This window comes from Erinaceus europaeus, chromosome 13, assembly GCF_950295315.1.
Source record: "Erinaceus europaeus chromosome 13, mEriEur2.1, whole genome shotgun sequence".
NCBI classification, from domain to species: Eukaryota; Metazoa; Chordata; class Mammalia; order Eulipotyphla; family Erinaceidae; genus Erinaceus; species Erinaceus europaeus.
Window position 1 is genome coordinate 4,735,711 of NC_080174.1, and position 22,205 is coordinate 4,757,915.

At 44.6% G+C, this 22,205-nt stretch overlaps 1 protein-coding gene across 1 annotated transcript in view; it reads left to right on the forward strand.

Moving 5' to 3' along the window:
• The window catches only part of PLG (plasminogen), a 115,276-nt gene that overhangs the window by 21,033 nt on the left and 72,038 nt on the right, over nt 1–22,205 (forward strand). Inside the window, exons 7-14 of the mRNA XM_060205117.1 lie at nt 2,188–2,320; nt 3,036–3,151; nt 9,869–10,001; nt 12,263–12,378; nt 16,897–17,029; nt 19,405–19,520; nt 19,945–20,077; nt 20,838–20,953. Coding sequence (XP_060061100.1) covers nt 2,188–2,320; nt 3,036–3,151; nt 9,869–10,001; nt 12,263–12,378; nt 16,897–17,029; nt 19,405–19,520; nt 19,945–20,077; nt 20,838–20,953 — 996 coding nt within the window. The remainder of the gene's footprint in view (nt 1–2,187; nt 2,321–3,035; nt 3,152–9,868; nt 10,002–12,262; nt 12,379–16,896; nt 17,030–19,404; nt 19,521–19,944; nt 20,078–20,837; nt 20,954–22,205) is intronic.

Consider the following 22,205-nt stretch of genomic DNA (forward strand, 5'->3'; position numbering starts at 1 on the left):
GGTTTATGAGACTGCAAGTTAATCGGAGTGTTCATCTGTACCATTCCCACCACCAAAGGACTATGTCCCGATCCCCTCCCCCACCAACTGCCCCAGTGAAGCTGAACATCTATCTACTCTTGCCTTCCACCCAGAGATTTTTATTTTGGGGCCCTGCTCCAGTCTCAGTAAGATCGTGCTTTGAGTTTCCCCTTATGCTCTTCTTTCTCAACTTTAGTTTTCCTTTTTTGTTGTGTCCCTATTTGCTTTTGGTATCAGGGTGATGTCAGCTTCATAGAAGGTGGAAGGGAGTGTTCCTGTTTCTTCGATCTTTGGGAAAGCTTTAGAAGTATAGGTGTTAACTGTTTCCTGAAGGGTTTGTAGAATTCGTTTGTAAAGTCATCTGGCCGTGGATTTTTGTTGTTGGGAAGATTCTTAAGAACTGTTTTGATTTCTTTGTGATTGGTTCATTTAGGTTTTGTAGTTCTTCTTGGTTCAGTTTTGGAAGGGTATATGTTTCTAGGAATTCTTCCATTTCTTTCAGATTCTCTAGCTTGGTGGTGTATAGTTGTTTGTAAATGCTTCACATGATTTTTTGGATTTTTGTGGCATCTGTTTTGATATCGCCTCCATTGTTTACAATTCTATTTATTTGAGTCTTCTCCATTTTTTTTTTTTTTTTTTTTTTTTTTTTTTTTTTTAGTGAGTCTGGCTAGGGGTTTGTCAATTTTTAAAAAAAATTTTCAAAGAACCAACATTTGGCTTCACTGATCTTTCGTATGGTTCTCTTATTTTCAATGTTGTTTACTTCTGCTCTAATTTTAGTGATTTCCATCCTTCTGGTTGCTTTAGGGTTCCTTTGTTCCTCCTCTTCTAAGTCTTTAAGGCATGCAGTAAGGTCATCTACTTGAGCTTTTTCTTGTTCTCTAATGTGTGCTTGTATGGCTATTAGTTTCTCTCTCAGTACTGCTTTAGCTGTGTCCCAAATATTTTGATAATTTGTGTCTTCATTTTCATTTGTTTCCAGGAACATTTGAATTTTTTGCTTGAGTACCTCTTTGACCCAGCAGTTATTAAGCAGTATGTTGTTGAGTTTCCAAATTTTGTGACTTTCTCTAATTTTCTGTTTGTTGTTGAGTGTTAGCTTTACTCCACTATAGTCTGAGAAGATGCTTGAGATGATTTCAATGTTCTTGAATCTGTTGATACTGATTTTGTGGCCTAATATGTGGTCTATCCTTGAGGATGTGCTGTGTGGATTTGAAAAGAATGTGTATGCCAGTTTTGGGGGGTGAAGAACTCTAAAAATGTCCAGGAGGTCTAGTCTGTCCAGCTCTTCATTTACTTCTCTTGTTTCTTTGTTGATTCTCTGCTTCGTTGATCTAAGTGTGAGAGTGGGGTGTTGAAGTCTCCCACTATTATTGTATTACTATTGATGTATTTTTGTAGCTCTTTCAATAGGCATTTGATGTACTTAGATGGTCCCTCATTGGGTGCATAGATGTAAATAACTGTTAAATCTTATTGGTTGATTGATTCTCTGATCACTATGTAATGGCCTTGCCTATCTTTTATTACTTTATTTAATTTAAAGTCTTTTGTGTCAGAGATGAGCATGGCTGTTCCTGCCATAAAAATAGTTTTTACAAAAGAAGGTTTTATGTGCTGGCAAGCAGCTGAGCGGGATATTTTGCTATGCATGTGACCCAGACTTGATCCAGTCTCCACCACACTGGAAGACACGCTGATGCGGTAGCATCCATTCATGTCTCTCCACTGCCCTTCTTGGGTTTCCTTTACGTAAAGGAGGTTTGGAAGTTCCCTCTGCTTGGTTAAAATTCATTGTCTTTTTTAAAAAGCCACTTGACTTATAAGTACATGTGTGAAGGTCTTGGACTTTGGGTCAGGAATCACATGTTGATCCTACACAAACATCCCTGTATACCCAAGGGGAAAGAGATGAAACATCTCATGAGGTCATTGTCCCTGGACAACTTCCTTAAACATGGTTTTATAGCTTAGACCAAAATTGTCAACTTCTGAAGATCAGCATCTTCACATGCCCAACTCTGGGGAACTCTTATACAGAAGGTGGGTGGTGCTTCCTGAATTCATTGATGTTCCCTGGGCATTTGAGCTTACTACCCTTGGCAAAGTTAGTTCTATTTCCTCGCTCAAATAACCACTCACTGCCTCACATCTCAACAGAACAGTGTATGAAAGGAAATGGTGAGGACTATCTCGGTCGAATTTCCAGGACTGCATCTGGATACACCTGTCAGCGCTGGAGTGAGCAAGCTCCTCACAGTCACAGTTTCAGTCCAGAGAAGCATCCCTCCAAGTGAGTTCTGCATGAGTTATCACGCCTTTGACATATGCAGGGAGGAATCCTTTTGCCTTGCACTTCCAGGTGGTTACCATGAGAAATTTCCCGCATGCCGTCTGGGATAACAAATGTCCAAGCTTAGGGAAGGGAAAGGAAACAGCACTAGTTGTGCCAGACTGTTACACCATAGAGTGTATTCCCCTCACCTGCAGCACAGCTTCCCCACGAATGACTTGCTCACTCCAGCGTCCTCTGTCAGAGCTCTCCACTTAGTATCTCTGGAGTTGCTTTGGCCCTAACAATTGTCTTGTTGCACACCAGACATTCCAATTAGTAGAGAATTTGTTTCTAAGATAAGAACACACTCTCCTGTGACTTAACGCCGACCCACTGAAGTAGGAACAAGGAGAAATTATCTTCTGTGTTTTCAACATAAAATACAATTCCAGCACAGAGCCAATAACTTACTTTCACCCATGAGCACCATCAAGATTTAGCTAAGAAAAGCATCAGTAGCACCACTCTGTGGGATCTTATTATGTTCATTTGATTGCATAGAATTAACTGGATCAGAATCTGTATTCCCATGAACTAGAATGTAAGTCAGTCAGGACAGACCGGAAAACTCAATATTGATGTAATAATAACTTCACTGTAATAAAGTGGAGTCATGACATGTGTACTTAATATAGCCCTGGTGAAAAAAGAATCATGCTAACTTTCCTTTCAGAAATCTGGTTGAAAACTACTGCCGGAACCCCAGTGGATCTCCTTATCCCTGGTGCTACACCACCAACCCTGCTGTGAGGTGGGAATATTGCACTGTACCCTCCTGTGACAAGTCTGGTAAGAACTGTGGTTAGGGCTTCTTAGGGGCCCTCAATTATGTCTTCATCCTTACTCTTACCTCTCATTCTTTTGTTCATTTATGTTCAGAGCATAGGATCTATGATTTCACTTATTTTCAATGGGTTGAATTGGTTTATTGGCTCAGAAGAAAGGCTCTTATAGGATTTACCTGTGTTTGGGGCAAAATTTTGATTTATGCTGTTGGCCATTGAGTGTTCAAAATGTTAGTTATGTCAATGGTTAAGTTTTTTGAGCCTGTTCTCTATTCCCTCTAACTCCCTGTCACCTGTATAATGATTTCTGAAAGGAATGATGTCTCCAACATTAACTGTTGACTGTTCTACTGAATCAATGAATACTTCATGGGTCTGGAGCCCCACACTATGTCAACTTCACATTGGTGTGTCTCCAGAAGATACCACCCATTTTTTTCAATCTAAAGTCCTCCCCACTCATTGAAGCTGTCCTCCTTCTGAAGACTGTATGTTAAATGTCACTCTAATTGCATACTATGGCAGTCTCCAGTAACTATTTGTTGAACTTTTTCTTTTTAGTGATTTAATAATGATAAACGAGATTGTGAGGTAGGAGGGGTACAATTCCATACAATTCCCACCACCAGAGTTCCACATCTCATCCCCTCCATTGGAAGCTTTCTTATTCTTTATCCCTCTGGGAGTATAGACCAAGCAGAAGGTGGGAGGTTTGGCTTCTGTAATTTCTGCTCTGCTGGAATTTGGGTGTTAGCAGGTGGATCCGTACTCCCAGCCTGTTTCTGTCTTTCTTTAGTGGGGTAGGTCTCTGGGGAGGTGGGGCTCCAGCACACATTGGTGAGGTCGTTTGCCCAGGGAAGTCAGGTTGGTGTCATAGTAGCATCTGCAACGTGGTGGCTGAAAAGCATTAAGATATAAAGCAGAAAAAATTGTGTAATCATCAAGAACCTAAAGGTAAGAATAGAGCAGATGAAATTCAGGATGTTCATATGGGAAGAAGATGGGAAGTCCATTTTCGGTATGTTCCAATGGACCCATGACTTTACCAATTTTTGCCAGAGCCCGACAAGTAGCATGCTGGTGGGCTAAAGGCATTGTCTGGGGAGATGTCCTCAGAGTTGGGAATAGGACTAGAAAGCTAGACAAGCACAGAGAGTGGCTCCCAAATTTGAGAAATGTATATAAATACTGTTAAGTGTAAACCTCCTCAATCTGACCTAGGGCCCATGCCTGTTTAAATTTAGCACAGGAGCCTGTGTAACTTCTGAATCCCTGTCCATCTGGATTCTCATTCCATGGTCATAGCCAGGAACATTCTCGGCCGCACTCATTTCAAGGCCAGTCTTCCTCGAGTGGCAGAGTATGTTGACCCAGTCTCCCTTCAGTTCCTACCATTGTTGTTCTGCATTGAAGACAAGGTTGTGTAAAGGCCCACAGGAGGGCTTATGGTAATGTTCTTGATGGAGATGACCAGTGATGGTGGGGAGAGGGATCTGTTAGAAGTCTAGGCTCAACTTATCTGTGTGGGAATCCCAGGATTCCCTGACTAGAGCCACAGATGATGGGATGGCCTCATAGTGACCAAAAGGACCATCATTAGAGGGTTCCAATCTCTTGACCTCATCTGGATTTTGTAGTCTTTATTTATCTGACAGGGTTAGACTTAGAATGATTGAGGGATATGAAATAGGAAGTAGGAAAGAAGGGTATCTAGATCTATGTTTCTATTTGGAATTTCTTCCTTTTTCGTATCTTGCTCTTTGTTAGGTTGTTTTTGTTGCGTGCTTTACAGGCAGGGTTTTCCCACTAGTTAGAGTGATACTTAGTGTTCTTGTGACTTCTCAGACTTTTACAGTGTCCAAGGTTAAGCTTCACTCTTCATTAGAGAATGCTGTAGGAGCGGATGCGTCCTGCAAAAAACTCCCAAGCTTGTTGTCTATTAACTCCCTCCCCAAACACTGTGTCCATAAGTAAGTCTGAAAGTACTTTCATCTTTTATGGAGAAGTTTTAAAATACATTGCTCGGATTTTCTAGTGAATGTTTGCACATGAACTAGAATGTAAGTCAGTCAGGACAGACCAGAAAACTCAATATTGATGTAATCATAACTTCACTGTAATAAAGTGGAGTCATGACATATGTACTTAATATAGCCCTGGTGAAAAAAGAATCATGCTAACTTTCCTTTCAGAAATCTGGTCGAAAACTACTGCCACGTACAAGTGGGGTTAATAGCAAGTTTAGGTGTTTTTGCAAATTTGTGTATTTTAATGCATGTTTTGTGCCTAATCAACCAATCATTTTTTTTTTTACCACAGCTGCTGATGTTTTCCGGGTGGCTTTCTTTCCTTTCTTTCTTTCTTTCTTTCTTTCTTTCTTTCTTCCTTCCTTCCTTCCTTCCTTCCTTCCTTCCTTCCTTCCTTCCTCCCTCCCTCCCCGTCTCTCTCTCTCTCTCTTTCTTTCTTTCTTTTTATACAACAGAGAGAAATTGAGGGGGAGATACAGAGTGGAAGAGAAAGATAGACACCTGCAGAACTGATTCAGCATTTGTGAAGTGACCCCCCCCCCTCGCAGGTAGGGAGCCGGGGGCTCAAACCGGGATACCTGTGCCTCATACTATGTGCACTTAACCCTGTGTGCCACCACCCAACCCCATGGCTTTATTTTCTCACAGTTTATTTTCTTATATATATATTTTTCTTTTGCCACCTTTGTAATCACTGTGGTTGGCTTCTGCATCATGATTCCACCGCTCCTTGTGGCCATTTTTTCAGCCACCAGGTTCCAGATGTTAACATGATGCCAACCGGACCTCCCTGGGAACCAGTGTGTTGTGGAGCTCCGTTTCCCCAGAGCCTCACTCCACTAGAGAAAGAGAGAGACAGGCTGGGAGTACAGATCGACCTGCCAACACCCATGTTCAGTGGGGAAGCAATTACAAAAGCCAGACCTTCCACCTTCTGCATCCCACAATGACCCTGGGTCCACACTCCCAGAGGGATAGAGAATGGGAAAGCTATCAGGCGAGATGGGACACGGAGTTCTGGTGTTGGGAATTGTGTGGACTTGTACCCCTCTTATCCTATGGTTTTTGTCAGTGTTTCCTTTTTATAAATAAAAATAAAATAAAATAAAACATAAAAAAAAGGAAGTGGAGGGAAATTAGTTATGGACCAAATAACACTAGGCCCTATGTGAGCTGAGGCCAACACGTCTGCTTGACTCCACAAGCTCTTTTTTCCTCTGTGGGTTAATGGTTTACAATATAGTTGTTGGCACACAGGAGCAGCAGTACCCCTTGGCCCTTTTGCTCTCTCTCATGTCTCCCGTCCACAGAATCTTTTGCTCTAGTTTATCATCTGCAGACTCTTTTCTTTTTCAATTCAGACATGCGTGAGTTACAATACAATTGTGGACACATAGATACAGTCTCTCATCTCACCATGTTGTCTGCAAAACACTCTCAACCCCGCCTTGAGTCCTTTCCCCTCACCAGGTGTCAGGTCCTCAAATACACCTCTCCCAACCCCTGTCTCTTGTCCTCTTTGCCCAGAGAGAGCCCTTTGTTTTGGTGCAGTCCACCTAACCAGTCCAAGCTTTGCTTTGTGTTCCCTTTTCTGTTCTTGTTTCTTAGGATCATCCCATTTTCATCCTTCTATTTCTGGTTGATCTGACTTCATATAATTTCTTCAAGCTCCATCCAAGATGAGGTAAAGGAGGTGACGTCACCATTTTAACAGCCAAGCGCATTCTTTAACGAGTGGCCTGGTCCTCTTCCTCTGACGCTCACACACGCACGCACGCGCGTTCTGTAAGATGTGCCACTGCTTTATCCAGTGTCCTCTGACGCACGCACGCACGCATGTTCTGTAAGATGTGCCACTGCTTTATCCAGTGTCCTCTGACGCGCACGCACGCACGCGCGTTCTGTAAGATGTGCCACTGCTTTATCCAGTGTCCTCTGACGCGCACGCACGCACGCGCGTTCTATAAGATGTGCCACTGCTTTATCCAGTGTCCTCTGACGCACGCACGCACGCACGTTCTGTAAGATGTGCCACTGCTTTATCCAGTGTCCTCTGACGCACGCACGCACGCATGTTCTGTAAGATGTGCCACTGCTTTATCCAGTGTCCTCTGACGCACGCACGCACGCGCGTTCTGTAAGATGTGCCACTGCTTTATCCAGTGTCCTCTGACGCGCACGCACGCACGCGCGTTCTGTAAGATGTGCCACTGCTTTATCCAGTGTCCTCTGACGCGCACGCACGCGCGTTCTGTAAGATGTGCCACTGCTTTATCCAGTGTCCTCTGACGCGCACGCACGCACGCGCGCGTTCTGTAAGATGTGTCACTGCTTTATCCAGTGTCCTCTGACGCACGCACGCACGCGCGTTCTGTAAGATGTGCCACTGCTTTATCCAGTGTCCTCTGACGCACGCACGCACGCACGTTCTGTAAGATGTGCCACTGCTTTATCCAGTGTCCTCTGACGCGCACGCACGCACGCGCGTTCTATAAGATGTGCCACTGCTTTATCCAGTGTCCTCTGACGCGCACGCACGCACGCACGCACGCACGTTCTGTAAGATGTGCCACTGCTTTATCCAGTGTCCTCTGACGCACGCACACATGCACGTTCTGTAAGATGTGCCACTGCTTTATCCAGTGTCCTCTGACGCACGCACGCATGCACGTTCTGTAAGATGTGCCACTGCTTTATCCAGTGTCCTCTGACGCGCACGCACGCATGCACGTTCTGTAAGATGTGCCACTGCTTTATCCAGTGTCCTCTGACGCGCACGCACGCACGCGCGTTCTATAAGATGTGCCACTGCTTTATCCAGTGTCCTCTGACGCACGCACGCACGCGCGTTCTGTAAGATGTGCCACTGCTTTATCCAGTGTCCTCTGACGCACGCACGCACGCACGTTCTGTAAGATGTGCCACTGCTTTATCCAGTGTCCTCTGACGCGCACGCACGCACGCGCGTTCTGTAAGATGTGCCACTGCTTTATCCAGTGTCCTCTGACGCGCACGCACGCACGCGCGTTCTATAAGATGTGCCACTGCTTTATCCAGTGTCCTCTGACGCACGCACGCACGCGCGTTCTGTAAGATGTGCCACTGCTTTATCCAGTGTCCTCTGACGCGCACGCACGCACGCGCGTTCTGTAAGATGTGCCACTGCTTTATCCAGTGTCCTCTGACGCGCACGCACGCGCGTTCTGTAAGATGTGCCACTGCTTTATCCAGTGTCCTCTGACGCGCACGCACGCACGCGCGCGTTCTGTAAGATGTGTCACTGCTTTATCCAGTGTCCTCTGACGCACGCACGCACGCGCGTTCTGTAAGATGTGCCACTGCTTTATCCAGTGTCCTCTGACGCACGCACGCACGCACGTTCTGTAAGATGTGCCACTGCTTTATCCAGTGTCCTCTGACGCACGCACGCACGCACGTTCTGTAAGATGTGCCACTGCTTTATCCAGTGTCCTCTGACGCGCACGCACGCACGCGCGTTCTATAAGATGTGCCACTGCTTTATCCAGTGTCCTCTGACGCGCACGCACGCACGCACGCACGCACGTTCTGTAAGATGTGCCACTGCTTTATCCAGTGTCCTCTGACGCACGCACACATGCACGTTCTGTAAGATGTGCCACTGCTTTATCCAGTGTCCTCTGACGCACGCACGCATGCACGTTCTGTAAGATGTGCCACTGCTTTATCCAGTGTCCTCTGACGCGCACGCACGCATGCACGTTCTGTAAGATGTGCCACTGCTTTATCCAGTGTCCTCTGACGCGCACGCACGCACGCGCGTTCTATAAGATGTGTCACTGCTTTATCCAGTGTCCTCTGACGCGCACGCACGCACGCGCGTTCTATAAGATGTGCCACTGCTTTATCCAGTGTCCTCTGATGCGCACGCACGCACGCATGCACGTTCTGTAAGATGTGCCACTGCTTTATCCAGTGTCCTCTGATGCACGCACACATGCACGTTCTGTAAGATGTGCCACTGCTTTATCCAGTGTCCTCTGATGCACGCACACATGCACGTTCTGTAAGATGTGCCACTGCTTTATCCAGTGTCCTTGTTTTCTCCAGGTCACAGGAGAACCCAACGTCTTTCTCCCTCTGCGTAGCTCCTGCAACCTAATGAAGAAACGGAAGTCCTCATTTCCACTATTTAATCACGTTTCTCCTCTGAACTTCAATTATTCTCAAGAATCAAATCCTGAACCTTACATTCTTTCCCTCAGAGACATTTGTGACTTGCTGTTCACTGACTGTGTGTTTGTGTGGAAGTGTATACGATGGGGGTGGTGAGTCTGCTGTTTAGTTTATGAAAAGAATCCGTGGAAGGAATTCTGATTGTATCTATATGTAAAGATCTTGGACCTTTAGAGTGTAGACACGTGTTGACCATGGAGAACGTTGGGAATTGGAAAGAAATGTCTATCTACACAAGGGCATTGTGTCAAGAAAAGTTTCTCCAGGGATGGTTTGGAGTTGTAGATACCCGTTAGTCAGTTGTGAAGCAGACCTGGATTTTCATGTTTCCAAATATGAGGGTATACTACAGAAGACAGGGCTATTTTCTCTACATCTGTTGTCTCTCCCCAATGTCTGTAGCTTCTACATTTTTTGAAGGTTATGTGTTATTTGCTTTCCTCATTCAAATAGCAACCTGTCACCTTCTAACCCAACAGATCAGTGTCTGAGAGGAAAAGGTGAAAACTATCAAGGTCTTATGTCTACAACTCCTTCTGGATATGCCTGTCAGAACTGGAATGAACAGGACCCTCACAAGCATGAGTTTATCCCAGAGAAGCACCCCAAAATGTAAGTCCCTGTGGGCTGCAGTCCCCCTCAGATGTTAGGCAGTGGGAAAGCCTGCTGATGTGAATCTTCTTTCAGTTATCATGGGAGAACTGTGTTCTTTTTTTTCTTTCTTTTTTTGCTATTTTTTACTAGCAATTTAATAATGATTAACAAGATTATAGTATAAGAGGGTTACAATTCTATACAATTCCCACCAACAGAGTTATGTAACCCATCCCCTTTATTGGAAGGTTCCTTATTATTTTTTATTTTAATTATTATCTATTTATTTATTTAATCAATTTATTTATCCCCTTTTGTTGCTCTTGTTTTATTGTTGATATTATGATTGTTGTCGTCACTGTTGGATAGGACAGAGAGAAATGGAGAGATGAGGGAAAGACAAAGAGGGGGAAAGAAAGACAGACACCTGCAGACCTGCTTCAACACTTGTGAAGTGACTCCCCTGCAGGTGGGGAGCTGGGGGCTCGAACCGGGATCCTTACATCAGTCCTTGAGCTTTGCGCCACATGCACTTAACCTGTTGCGCTACCACCCAACTCCCTGTTTTTTATTTTTTAATTTTATTTATAAAATGGAAATATTGACAAGACTATAGGATAAGAATGGTACATCTCTACACAATGCCCACCCCCAGAGCTTCATATCCAATCCCCTCCCTTGATAGCTTGTTTTGAGTTGAAGCAATGACCAACTCGAAGACAAGAAAAAAGAAATAGAGCAAATCAGAGGACTTGCTAGAAAACTCATGGGGGGAGGTAGATAGCACAACGATTATGCAAAGAGACTCTCATGCCTGCAGCTCCAAAGTTCCAAGATCAACCGTCCTCTCCACCCCCTGCACCACTCTCAGCTGGAGATGAACAGCGTTGTGGAAAACAGTAATAACAACTTGATCGGCATGTGGGATTCACCATGCCAACACCCTCAAATTCCACTGAAATCATTAGACTTGGAACTCATCCTAAATCTTTTTTTTTTTTCATATTTTGTGATGAATACTGACTTGATATAAGATTATAAGATTACAATCTATAGTTCCAACCACACCCACCACCAAAGTTCTGTCACCCCACATTGCTATGTCCCAAAGATACCCACCAAAGTTTTCACAAAGTTTTCAAAATAGTTTGTTTCTGGTTCGGTTGCAAATTCACGTATCTCTGTTCTCCAGCTTTCCCATATGAGTGAAATCATCCGGTAGCTGTCTTTCATCTCCTGTTTTGCTAAGTATTACCACCTCCAGTTCCATCCATTCTGCCTCAAAGTATTATCTGAACAGTATTATCTGTTCTGCTTGCAGAGTAGGATTCCCTAGGACATACATCCCGTAATGTCTTTAGCCAATCGTCCGCTGCTGGGCATTCAGGCTGCATCCACTCTGGCTATTGTGAACTCTGAACATGGGGTGCAGCTCTGAACATGGGGTGCATGTGTCCCTTAGAATTCACTTTAATGTGTCCTTTGGTCACCGCTCTTCACTCAGAGACTCTGAGGCCAATTCTGTCTAAGTCACCAGTTTTGGTAAGTCACAGCTACGTGCACGTTAAGGTTCTTTGTGTTTCAGACAACTTCCATTCTTTGACTAATACACTCTCTTCTGTGACTGGAAGCATAGCCATTGAAGTAGAAATATAGATCATTTGTTGTGTCTCCAACAGAATGTACTGTTCTGACACAGAAAAAAACACATTGATATATTTATAGTTTTTTTCTTTTTTTTATTTCCCCACCTCCCCAGAGCCAGAGGTTGGATGAGTAGCCTCAGAATGTCACTTTTTTTTTTTGGCATGTGTATCATCAAGGACGTATTTTAAGAGGTATACAAGAGAACACTTGGAAAGACTTTACTCTTCAGTGCAGTTACCTTCTTGAGTTGTTTTGTTGATGATTTTGTTCTTTTCTAAGTAGAGTTTGTGTCCTATTATTTGACTGATAATTTTATGATATCTTATGGATTTTCAGTTTATGTAAAATTCATCTGACTTTCATTTTTTATAATAGTTGAATATGATTCAAATCCAATACCACATGTTACAAGATGAAGCTGTGACAGGATCATTCACATCCTGTACATGACAAGAATAAAAATAACAAGAATAAAATAACAAGAATAAATAATAACAAGAATAAAAAACCTGCTCATAACAAGAATAAGAAGATAACAAGAATAACAAGAATAAAAAACCTGTCATTTAATATGTTTCTTTATTAAATTGCTCATTGAATAAAATTTGTCCTAATACTCATTTTCTTTCCAGAAATTTGTTTGGAAACTACTGCCGGAACCCCAGTGGATCTCCTTATCCCTGGTGCTACACCACCAACCCTGCTGTGAGGTGGGAATACTGCCAGGTGCCCTTCTGTGACAAGTCTGGTAAGAACAGAGATGAGGGCGCTGGGTGGTGCCACACCCAGTTTAATGCACACACTCCCATGCCCTAGGACCCAGGTTAAACCCCCACACGTATGAGGAACATTTCACAAGCAGTGAAGCAGGTCTGCAGGAGTTTTTATTTCTCTCTCCTTCTCTTTATCTATCTCCTTTCGATTTCTCTTGTTCACTCTGTCCTATCAAAGTATTAAAAAAAAAAGAAAAGGGAAAAAAAATGGTCTCTTAGAAGAGTGAACTTGTAGTGCTGGCACTGAGTCCAAGCCGTAACTCAGAAGGAAAAAACTGTGATTAGAGAATCTTGAGGAAACCCAGCGTTGTCTTTACTCTTCAGTGCAGTTACCTTCTTGAGTTGTTTTGTTGACGATTTTGTTCTTTTCTAAGTAGAGTCTGTGTCCTTTTATTTGACTGATATTTGGTCATCTCTCTTCTTCTCTTTCCCCGTCTTCTTCTTTTTCTCCTCCCCCTTCTTCCATTTTTTTTTTTTTTTTTACTTTTTCATTAGCGATTTAAGAGATTACAAGAGGGACTGGGTGGTGGTGCACCTGGTTCAATGAACATGTTACAATGCACAAGGACCTGGGTTTGAGCCCCCAGTCCCCACCTGCAGGGGGAAAGCTTTATGAGCAGTGAATCAGGGCTGCAGGGGTCTCTCTGTCTCTCTCCTTCTCTATCACTCCTTTTCCTCTTAATTTATGATTGTTTCTATCCAATAAACAAAGATAAAAAATAAAGAAGAGAGACAACAAGACAATAGGGCTATACTTCTACATCATTACCATCACCAAAGTGTCCCTGTCCCACTCCCCAACAATAGCCACCATAGTTCTCCCAAGGTCTTATAGATATGGGTTGATTGTCTTTATATATTCTTTCAAGTCCTTATGATTCCCTGCTTTATATTTCCACATATAAGTGAAATCATCTGGAAACTGTCCTTAGGTCTTATAGATATGGGTTGATTGTCTTTATATATTCTTTCAAGTCCTTATGATTCCCTGCTTTATATTTCCACATATAAGTGAAATCATCTGGCAACTGTCCTTCACTTCTTTCCTTACTTTACTAAGCATAACAGCCTCTAATCCATCCATTGTGTCCCAAAGGACACAACATCATATTTTTGATTGCATAGTAGTATTCCATGGTGTACATAGCCCATAACTTCTTTAGCCAGTCATCTGTGGATGGGCACGTAGGCTGCTTCTACACTTTCGGTGATAGGGAGTGATGCAGCTATAAACACAGGCATGCGTATGTACCTCTGTACTGGTGTTGGAGTCTCCTTTTGATAAATGCTTAGAGAAATAAGAGGTGAGAGACAACTGACAGTTGTGTTCACGCAAACGTGTGAAATCTAAGTAACTAATACACATGAATTCTCAGAAAAAAAATAAGGAAGAAAGAAGAGGGTCGAACAGTTTCTAAGACTTGGTGATAACAAAGTGATCGTGCTGTCTTTGGGAGGGTGAGGACACAGAGCTTCGGTGGTGGCTGTGGTGTGGAGCTGTGTCCTATAACCTTACAATCTAGGACCTGCTGCCAATCACAAATAAAAAAACGGGCAGGCAAAGCACTCCTCACTTAGTACTTTCTAAATGACCCGCCATTCCCTTCAGCTTTTAGAGTTTCTCTTAAGAAATATATGACTTGTCTGATGGGTATAGTTCTTTATGCAATTCTTTGTTTCAATTTTGCTGACTTTAGTATCCTTTCTTTATATCTGGCCTTTACTAGTTTCATTATGATGGGTCTTGGTGTATGTAATTCTGTTTGGAGTCTTCTGAGTTTTGGGGGCCTTTTAAAAAATTTACGTTTATTTGTTTATTCTTTGATAGTACAGAGAAAGAAATAGAGAAGGTGGATGTTGTATGCTTTACATTGGGTTCTAGTTCTCCCCCGCCAAGAGAATTGGATCAGTCCTGCTAATTTCGCGGGCCCGCTTGCCCCCCCCCAAGGAACCCCGAGAGAGGGTTCCAAAGTTGAAGAGTTCCAGAGTTCGAGAGTTCCAGAGTTGCAGAGTAAGAGAGGGCCAGAGTTACAGAGTTACAGAGTAGTAGAGGGTTCCAGAGTTCCAGAGTAAGGCAGAGTTCCAGGGTTCTTGAGTTGCAGAGTAAGAGAGAGTGCTTGCGCCGCCGCAAAGAGACAGCAGAGTTCTGTTTGGTGATTAGTTTGGTTTAGTTTATGAATCGTTGTTCCTGAATAAAGAAATACAGCTTCCCTGCCCAGCCGTTGTCTCCGCGTCTCTGTTACCCGCCCGTGAAGCTAGCCCGCCCGGCCAGCTGGAGCCTCCGAAAATTTAACAGCAGGTGGAGTTAGGGAAAGAGAAAGAGAAACAGCTGCAGCTCTACTTCAGCAGTTGTGAAGCTTTCCCTGGCAGGTAGGGGCTGGGGGGTGGGGGTCTCAAACCCAGGTCTTCCCAGATGTTCATTTTGTAGAAGTCTTCTGCTGGCATTTTATTCAGTTTGTGTTTTTCTCGTTGCCTTCTTCTTCTGCCTGTCTCTCAGCGGTTGCTCCTCTTTGTGCCATGCCACATGTCTTTACTGTTGTTTTCACGGTTTCTTGACCTCCTTTCTTGATCTTTTACTGTTTCTTACTTTTCCTGACTTCCTCAGCGGACTTGCTGAATCTAGCTCCAGACTGTCCTGCTGCTTGCAAATCTCTCAAGTCTATTTACTAGTTTAGCTTCTGTTTTCCCCCTTCCCACATGTTGTGTCACCAGTTCACAAGCTCTCCCATCTTTTCACTGTCCTTATTTTCTCTTAAATGTGTGTGCACAGCCAAATAATGCAAATGACGCGCTTTGTGCATTTAAGTTCCGAGCTTAGTGCACAAGAAGCCAATTCATTAATTCATTTTTTGGATAGGTCAGAGAGAAACGGAGAGAGGAGGGGAAGACAGAGAGGGGGAGAGAAAGACAGACACCTGCAGACCTGCTTCACCGCCTGGGAAGCGACTCCCCTGCAGGTGGGGAGCCGGGGGCTCGAACTGGGATCCTTACTCTGGTCCTTGCATTTTGTGCCACGTGTGCTTAAGCTGCTGCGCTACCGCCCGACTTCCCAGTATTGCATATTTTTATGAGAGACAGAGGGAGAATGCAAAGCAAACCACTATCAGCCATGGAATTCCACATATTTCTCACCATGGCACACTCATGTGGAGAGTGAGCCTGGGTCTTTCAACACAATACACATGAGTTCTGCTGAGCCACCTGGCCAGCACCGCATTTTTTATTTTTTATTTGAAAAAGTGGGTCTTTGGCTACAGTGGCTTACAGTAGAACATAACGATAATTGCCTTTAAATGGGTCTGTTTATCAGCAGGCAACTGGCTGAACACTCACAATATAAAAGCCCCTCAACAGGCAAGGCATCTGAATTTACAAGCTGCAGACCTTGAACCTTAAGGCCCCTTTGCTCTGAAAGAAAGAAGCCAATTTATTTCCTTGACCTTTTGCGATGACCTCCAGGATACCCTTTTAAATTCACATAGCCTTCTGATGCCACCCATTTTCTGTAGTCAATATTAACTTTAAAATTCATCCAGAAATTTGAGGAGAACATATTTTAGGAGAGGAAACGGTAGCGGTGTGTGGTCAGATAGTTCAGTGGAACTTTGCTTGGCACAAGAGCCATCATTGGTGTAACATGGGCTTTTGTTGTTGTTTTTGTTTTTTGCCTCCAGGGTTATCACTGGGGATTGGTGCCAGCATTATGAATCCACTGCTTTTGGGGGCTACTTTTTCCATTTTGTTGTCCTTGTTATTATTGTTATTGTTGCCATTATTGTTGGACAGGACAAAGAGAAATCAAGAGGAGAGGGGTAGACAGAGAGGGGGAGAGAAGAACAGACACCTGCAGACCTGCTTCACCACTTATGAAGTGACCCTCCTGCAGGTGGGGAGCCGGGGGCTCGAACTGGGATCCTTGCATGGGTCCTTGTGCTTTGTGCCACGTGCGCTTAATATGTTGCGTTACGGCCCAGCCCCACACGGGTGGCTTTTTAGCAAGTTGGCCTTACACTCGCATGTGTATGTGACGGACACAGTTATGTATGTGATCAGCCTGAGCAGGTTTGCAGGTTTCGCTGTGTAAAAATGCTGACCTTGCTCTTTCTGGTAAGGTGAGTTGCAGATAACCCGCTCGGAATGATTCCTGTGGTGTGGTTTGCGTGAACTAGAAGCATGATGAAGAGAATAGTTGAAGGTTCCTGGTAGCACTTGCCAAATGGAGGCTTATCCAAGGAGGTTTCTTCGATATCAAATAAGAGCACATGGTGGTTCAAAGGGGCGTGGGAGTTCCTAAGTAATTTCCACTTTGTTACTGGGTTAGCTTTACTTCAAGGCCCAGTTCTGAAGAGCTGTGTTAAGAACAAGGGGTGACGGGCTCTGCGTCTGTTGTCTCTTCTTAGGCATCTGTGGTTTCTAATTTTTTCTTTGTGTGTGTGTGTGTGTGTGTGATTTCTATCCTCATTCAAACAACAAACTTCCTTATATCCCTACAGAGCAGTGTCTAAATGGAAATGGTGGAAACTATCGAGGTTACGAGTCCAAGACTGTGTCTGGGAATAACTGTCAACACTGGAGTGCACAGTCCCCTCACAAGCACAGTTTTAGACCAGATAATCATCCTACCAAGTAAGTTCCGACGGGTCTTCCTTTTCTTCAGATGTGATGTAGTGGGAGATCCCACTCACATTTCCTCTTGTTTAGCTGGGGGCATAGCACATGGATTCTGAGATGACAGCCATGCCTCAGGCAAGGGTGGGCCAAAAGCATCCATCTTTCTCCAACGTACAGCTACAAGAGGGAGTTTTCCCACAGAAGCAGCAACAACAGAGTCCTCTGGTATCAGTAGCCTTTCCCACCCAAGCCCCACCACGGATACTTTCACTCTTCACTGGAGCTAGGTCTGTTCCAGGGACTGGCTTTGGTAAGCCACACAAACACCAAGGGTCTTTGTTGGCAGGAAGTTGTCACTTTCAGAAGTGGGCACTCTTTCCAGTGATTAGAGTGTATAAGCATTAAATAGACTTGGTAGAAATTATTAATTGTGCTTTCAACACAAAGTGCTAGGGGGCCAGATGGCAGTGCACCCGGTTAAGTGCTCGCATCACAGATGGCAGTGCACCTGGCTGAGTGCTCGCATCACAGATGGCAGTGCACCCGGCTGAGTGCTCGCATCACAGATGGCAGTGCTCACATCACAGATGGCAGTGCACCCGGCTGAGTGCTCACATCACAGATGGCAGTGCTCACATCACAGATGGCAGTGCACCCGGTTCAGTGCTCACATCACAGATGGCAGTGCACCCGGTTGAGTGCTTGCGTCACAGATGGCAGTGCACCCGGCTGAGTGCTTGCGTCACAGATGGCAGTGCACCCGGCTGAGTGCTCGCGTCACAGATGGCAGTGCACCCGGCTGAGTGCTCGCGTCACAGATGGCAGTGCACCCGGCTGAGTGCTCGCGTCACAGATGGCAGTGCACCCGGCTGAGTGCTTGCATCACAGATGGCAGTGCACCCAGTTGAGTGCTCGCATCACAGATGGCAGTGCTCACATCACAGATGGCAGTGCACCCGGTTCAGTGGTCACATCACAGATGGCAGTGCACCCAGCTGAGTGCTCACATCACAGATGGCAGTGCACCCGGTTCAGTGGTCACATCACAGATGGCAGTGCACCCGGCTGAGTGCTCACATCACAGATGGCAGTGCACCCGGCTGAGTGCTCGCATCACAGATGGCAGTGCACCCGGCTGAGTGCTCGCATCACAGATCGCAGTGCACCCAGCTGAGTGCTCACATCACAGATGGCAGTGCACCCGGCTGAGTGCTCACATCACAGATGGCAGTGCACCCGGCTGAGTGCTCACATCACAGATGGCAGTGCACCCGGTTCAGTGGTCACATCACAGATGGCAGTGCACCCGGCTGAGTGCTCACATCACAGATGGCAGTGCACCCGGCTGAGTGCTCGCATCACAGATCGCAGTGCACCCGGCTGAGTGCTCACATCACAGATGGCAGTTAAATTCTGATAATATTGTGGTGGTTACAACAGTGAAAGGAACAGAGAGTGGAAGAGACATTTAGAGATTTAGAGGTGGGGGTCAGCTGGATGATAGTGGATCTTTTTTTTTTAAATAGTTTCTTTAAAAAATTTATTTATTTATTTATTTATTTTTGAGAGAGATGCAGAGAGAGAGACACACACAGAGAAACATCAGAGCACTGCTCAGCTCTGGCTTATGGTGGTGCAGGGGATTGAACCTGGGACTTAGGAGCCTCAGGCCTGAGAGTCTGTTTGCAGAAGCATGATGCCCTGCCCATGATAGTGGATCTTAACCACGCCTGTGGCGCTGAATAAGCCTAGTGCGTGCGTTTGTTGAGACGTAGAGCCGTTCTCCTCCTCCCTCACCTTCTCCTTTTCTTCTTCTGCCTCCTTTTTTTTAAAGAAAATATTTATAAAATAAAAAATATTCCACCTTCAGGGGTGTCGCTTCACAAGTGGTGAAGCAGGTCTGCAGGTGTCTGTCTTTCCCCCTCTGTCTTCCCCTCCTCTTTCGATTTCTCTCTCTCCTACCCAACAACAACAGCTATCAAAACAGTAACAACAACAACAAGGACAATAAAAATGGGAAAAATGGCCTCCAGGAGCAGTGGATTCCTAGTGTAGGCACTGAGCCCCAGCGATAACCCTAGAGGAAAAGAAAAAAAAAAAACATATATTAACAAGACCATAGGACAAAAGAGGTACAATTCCACACAATTGCCACCACCAGAGTTCCGTATCCCATCCTGACCCTTGAAGGCTTTCCTGTTCTTTGGGATCTCATTCTTTTAACTTAAGATCGGCCTGACTTTTGTTGAGTATAATCATTGTATATGACAAGAGCGTCAGCAGCAGTAACAGCAGTATAGTAAAGCTATAATCATGAATGGAAGAATCAAGGCCCTGACCACTTAATGGAGCCATCATGAATGGTACCCTCACAGTCACATCCTTTCCAGAAATTTAGTTGGAAACTTCTGCCGGAATCCTGATGGATCTAATTCTCCTTGGTGCTATACCACCAACCCTTCTGTGAGGTGGGAGTACTGCCAGATACCCTCCTGTGACAACTCCGGTAAGAACTGTGATTAGACCTTTTTCAGGGTCTCCAATTCGGCCTCCACTCTGGGCCTTCAGTGGGCTAGTCTTCTAGAATAGCAACTACTTTTTAATTGATTGATTGGTTTCTTGGTCAGGAGAGAGCCTCTTGGGGGGAATCTTAGATGGTTTCTGGGCAAAAACATGTCTACAGTATTGTCAACATGGTGTTCAGAAAGGTCACTTTGGCCAGTGAGTGACTGCTATTCGGCCCTCCTTGTCAGCTGTTGTATTGGCTCTCAACAGAGGAGTGGTGACGTCACGCTGTTAATTGTGATCTCACGTGTTTCCCTTTGTTCGGTTCATGCTTTTTGTGTTGGGCGCTTGGCTTTGTGAACTGGTACACGTTGGATGGATATTTCCTCATTCAAATTGCATCCCACCACCTTCTCATCTGACAGATCAGTGTCTGAAGGGAAGAGGTGAGAACTACCGAGGTTCTATATCCACGACAGTGTCTGGGCACACCTGCCAGCAATGGAATGCACAGTTCCCTCACAGCCACAAATTTACTCCGGAGAAGTATACTTCCATGTAAGTCCCCCAGAGGTGTTATCCCCTTATAGATGTTGGGCTGCAGGAAAGGCCACTGTCAGTGAGCGAGAAGAATGCAGTGGTCACTTAGACTCTGATAGCAGGGAACCCATCAGGCAAGGGAACAGAAAAAGAACAGTGGTGTTCTAGGACACTTGTACTCAAGTAGGGGTTCCCCAACCAGCAACATCAACTTCTTCTGAACTAGCTAAGACTTTCCCATCTTGGACCCTACCCCAGATGTTTTCACTCTGTAATTCTGAGGCTGAATCTGTTCCCACAAGCAGTTTTGACACGTCACTACTAAATGTACTTTAAGGTTTGTGGCTGGAGGGAGTTCCCCATAGAGGACTAGAGTCCCTTTTTCCATGATGATGACTCATAAGCAATAGATTAAAGATAGATAGAGACTATCTATTGTGCTTCCAATTAAAAAATGTAACAGAGCAAATGACTTCTTTTCATGCATAAACTCCATCAGAAATACAATTCAAGATGTATCCAAGAAAAGCACTGTTGTCATCATTCTAGGCAATCCCATGCTGAAGACTAGACAGTCTTCCATTTTATAGTATCTTCTATCATTAACTGCATCCAAATTAAAAAGCTGCATAAATTAGTGTATCAGTGGACTAGTCTATGACAGAATTCCCAACAGGAACATGCATACTCAGGGAATCATTGTCCAGTGAAGATGCAAAGATCTGGTCACTTCTTAGCCTTTGGGAAAAGAGGTCCTAACAAATAAATTCCTTTTTAGACATTTGGCTGGAAACTTCTGCCGGAATCCTGATGGGTCGAGTGCTCCTTGGTGCTACACCACCAACCGTGCTGTGAGATGGGAATACTGCACTGTGCCCTCCTGTGACAGCTCTGGTAGGAACCGTCATCCGAGCTTTGTCCTGGCTTCCCATGCTGCCTCCACTCTTCCCTCTCAGTCGTATAGAGTAGCTCTGCTACAGTCGTTCTGTTCTGTGAGAGCACTTGATCACTTATTAAGATGGCTTTGATTCATCATGATAGTTTCTAGGCTCATGAATGGGCCACCACATAATCTCATCTATGGGCAAGAATGTTTCTGCTGATGTTGTGAGTTCATTTTTCCCAAATCGTCACTTATTGCAGTGACTTACTGGTGTGTGGCTCTTAGTTTCTTACATGTGCTTCTTGTCGCTTGTATTCATTTGTGACTGCAAAGTGGTGTTCTCTCCAATTTAACTATGAGTTCTCTCTGGCTTGTTATATGCTCCATGTCTTTGGAGTTCCATGTTCTGTATACACATAGTTCAGACTGCTGTTTCTTATGAAGAGCTACCCATCTTCTTTATGTACTGCCTTTTAATTTAGTGGGGATTTTCTTTCTTCTGAGGTCTACTTACACAACCATCACTTTCCAGCTTTAGACAGCGACATATAACAACATTTAAAAAATATTTCATTTGAGGGAATTAATGGTTTACAGTAAATATAATAGTTGATATGTTGGGCAGTATGCCAGCTTCCCCTTGCTTAACGCTGAGGTCTATTTACATAACCATTGTTACCTAAGAACCTCCCTGCCTGCAGGGCATTGGTTTAATCCCACTGGTTCACACTCTCCTTTTGCTCCGCTCCCTCTCCTAGGCACACCCACTAGTTTGTACTCTTTTCACTCCACCCTCTCTACATCACATTCTGTTTCCATCCTACTTGGCGAGTATAAATACAGCTGCTCTTCTGATTAAACACACTTGGAATTGCCTTCCGGCTCCAAGGGTCCCAAAATCTCTCTCCTGCAACGCTAGCCCCGCACGAGTTCCTGATCCCTCTCCCATGCAGCAGCCTAGGTTGGCTCCAGTTGAGTTCTCTCCAACCCAGAGAGCACGTGCTCGGGAAGAAGCATCCTCAGGCTATCCCAGCATTGATATATGTGTATAATTTCCATTTTCTGCAAAATCCCCAGCCTAGGTGCACCAGGACCTGAAAGCCTTCTCTTTCTGGTCTAACATGACTCTCAAATTCCAACCAAGCTAGAGCAGATGTGCATAGCACTTCATTTCTTACAGCTGAGAAGTATTCCATTTTCACTAAACCTTTCTCCCTGGCTTTTGCTTTTGGGACAATCAATTTCTCCTTTTGCAACCTCACA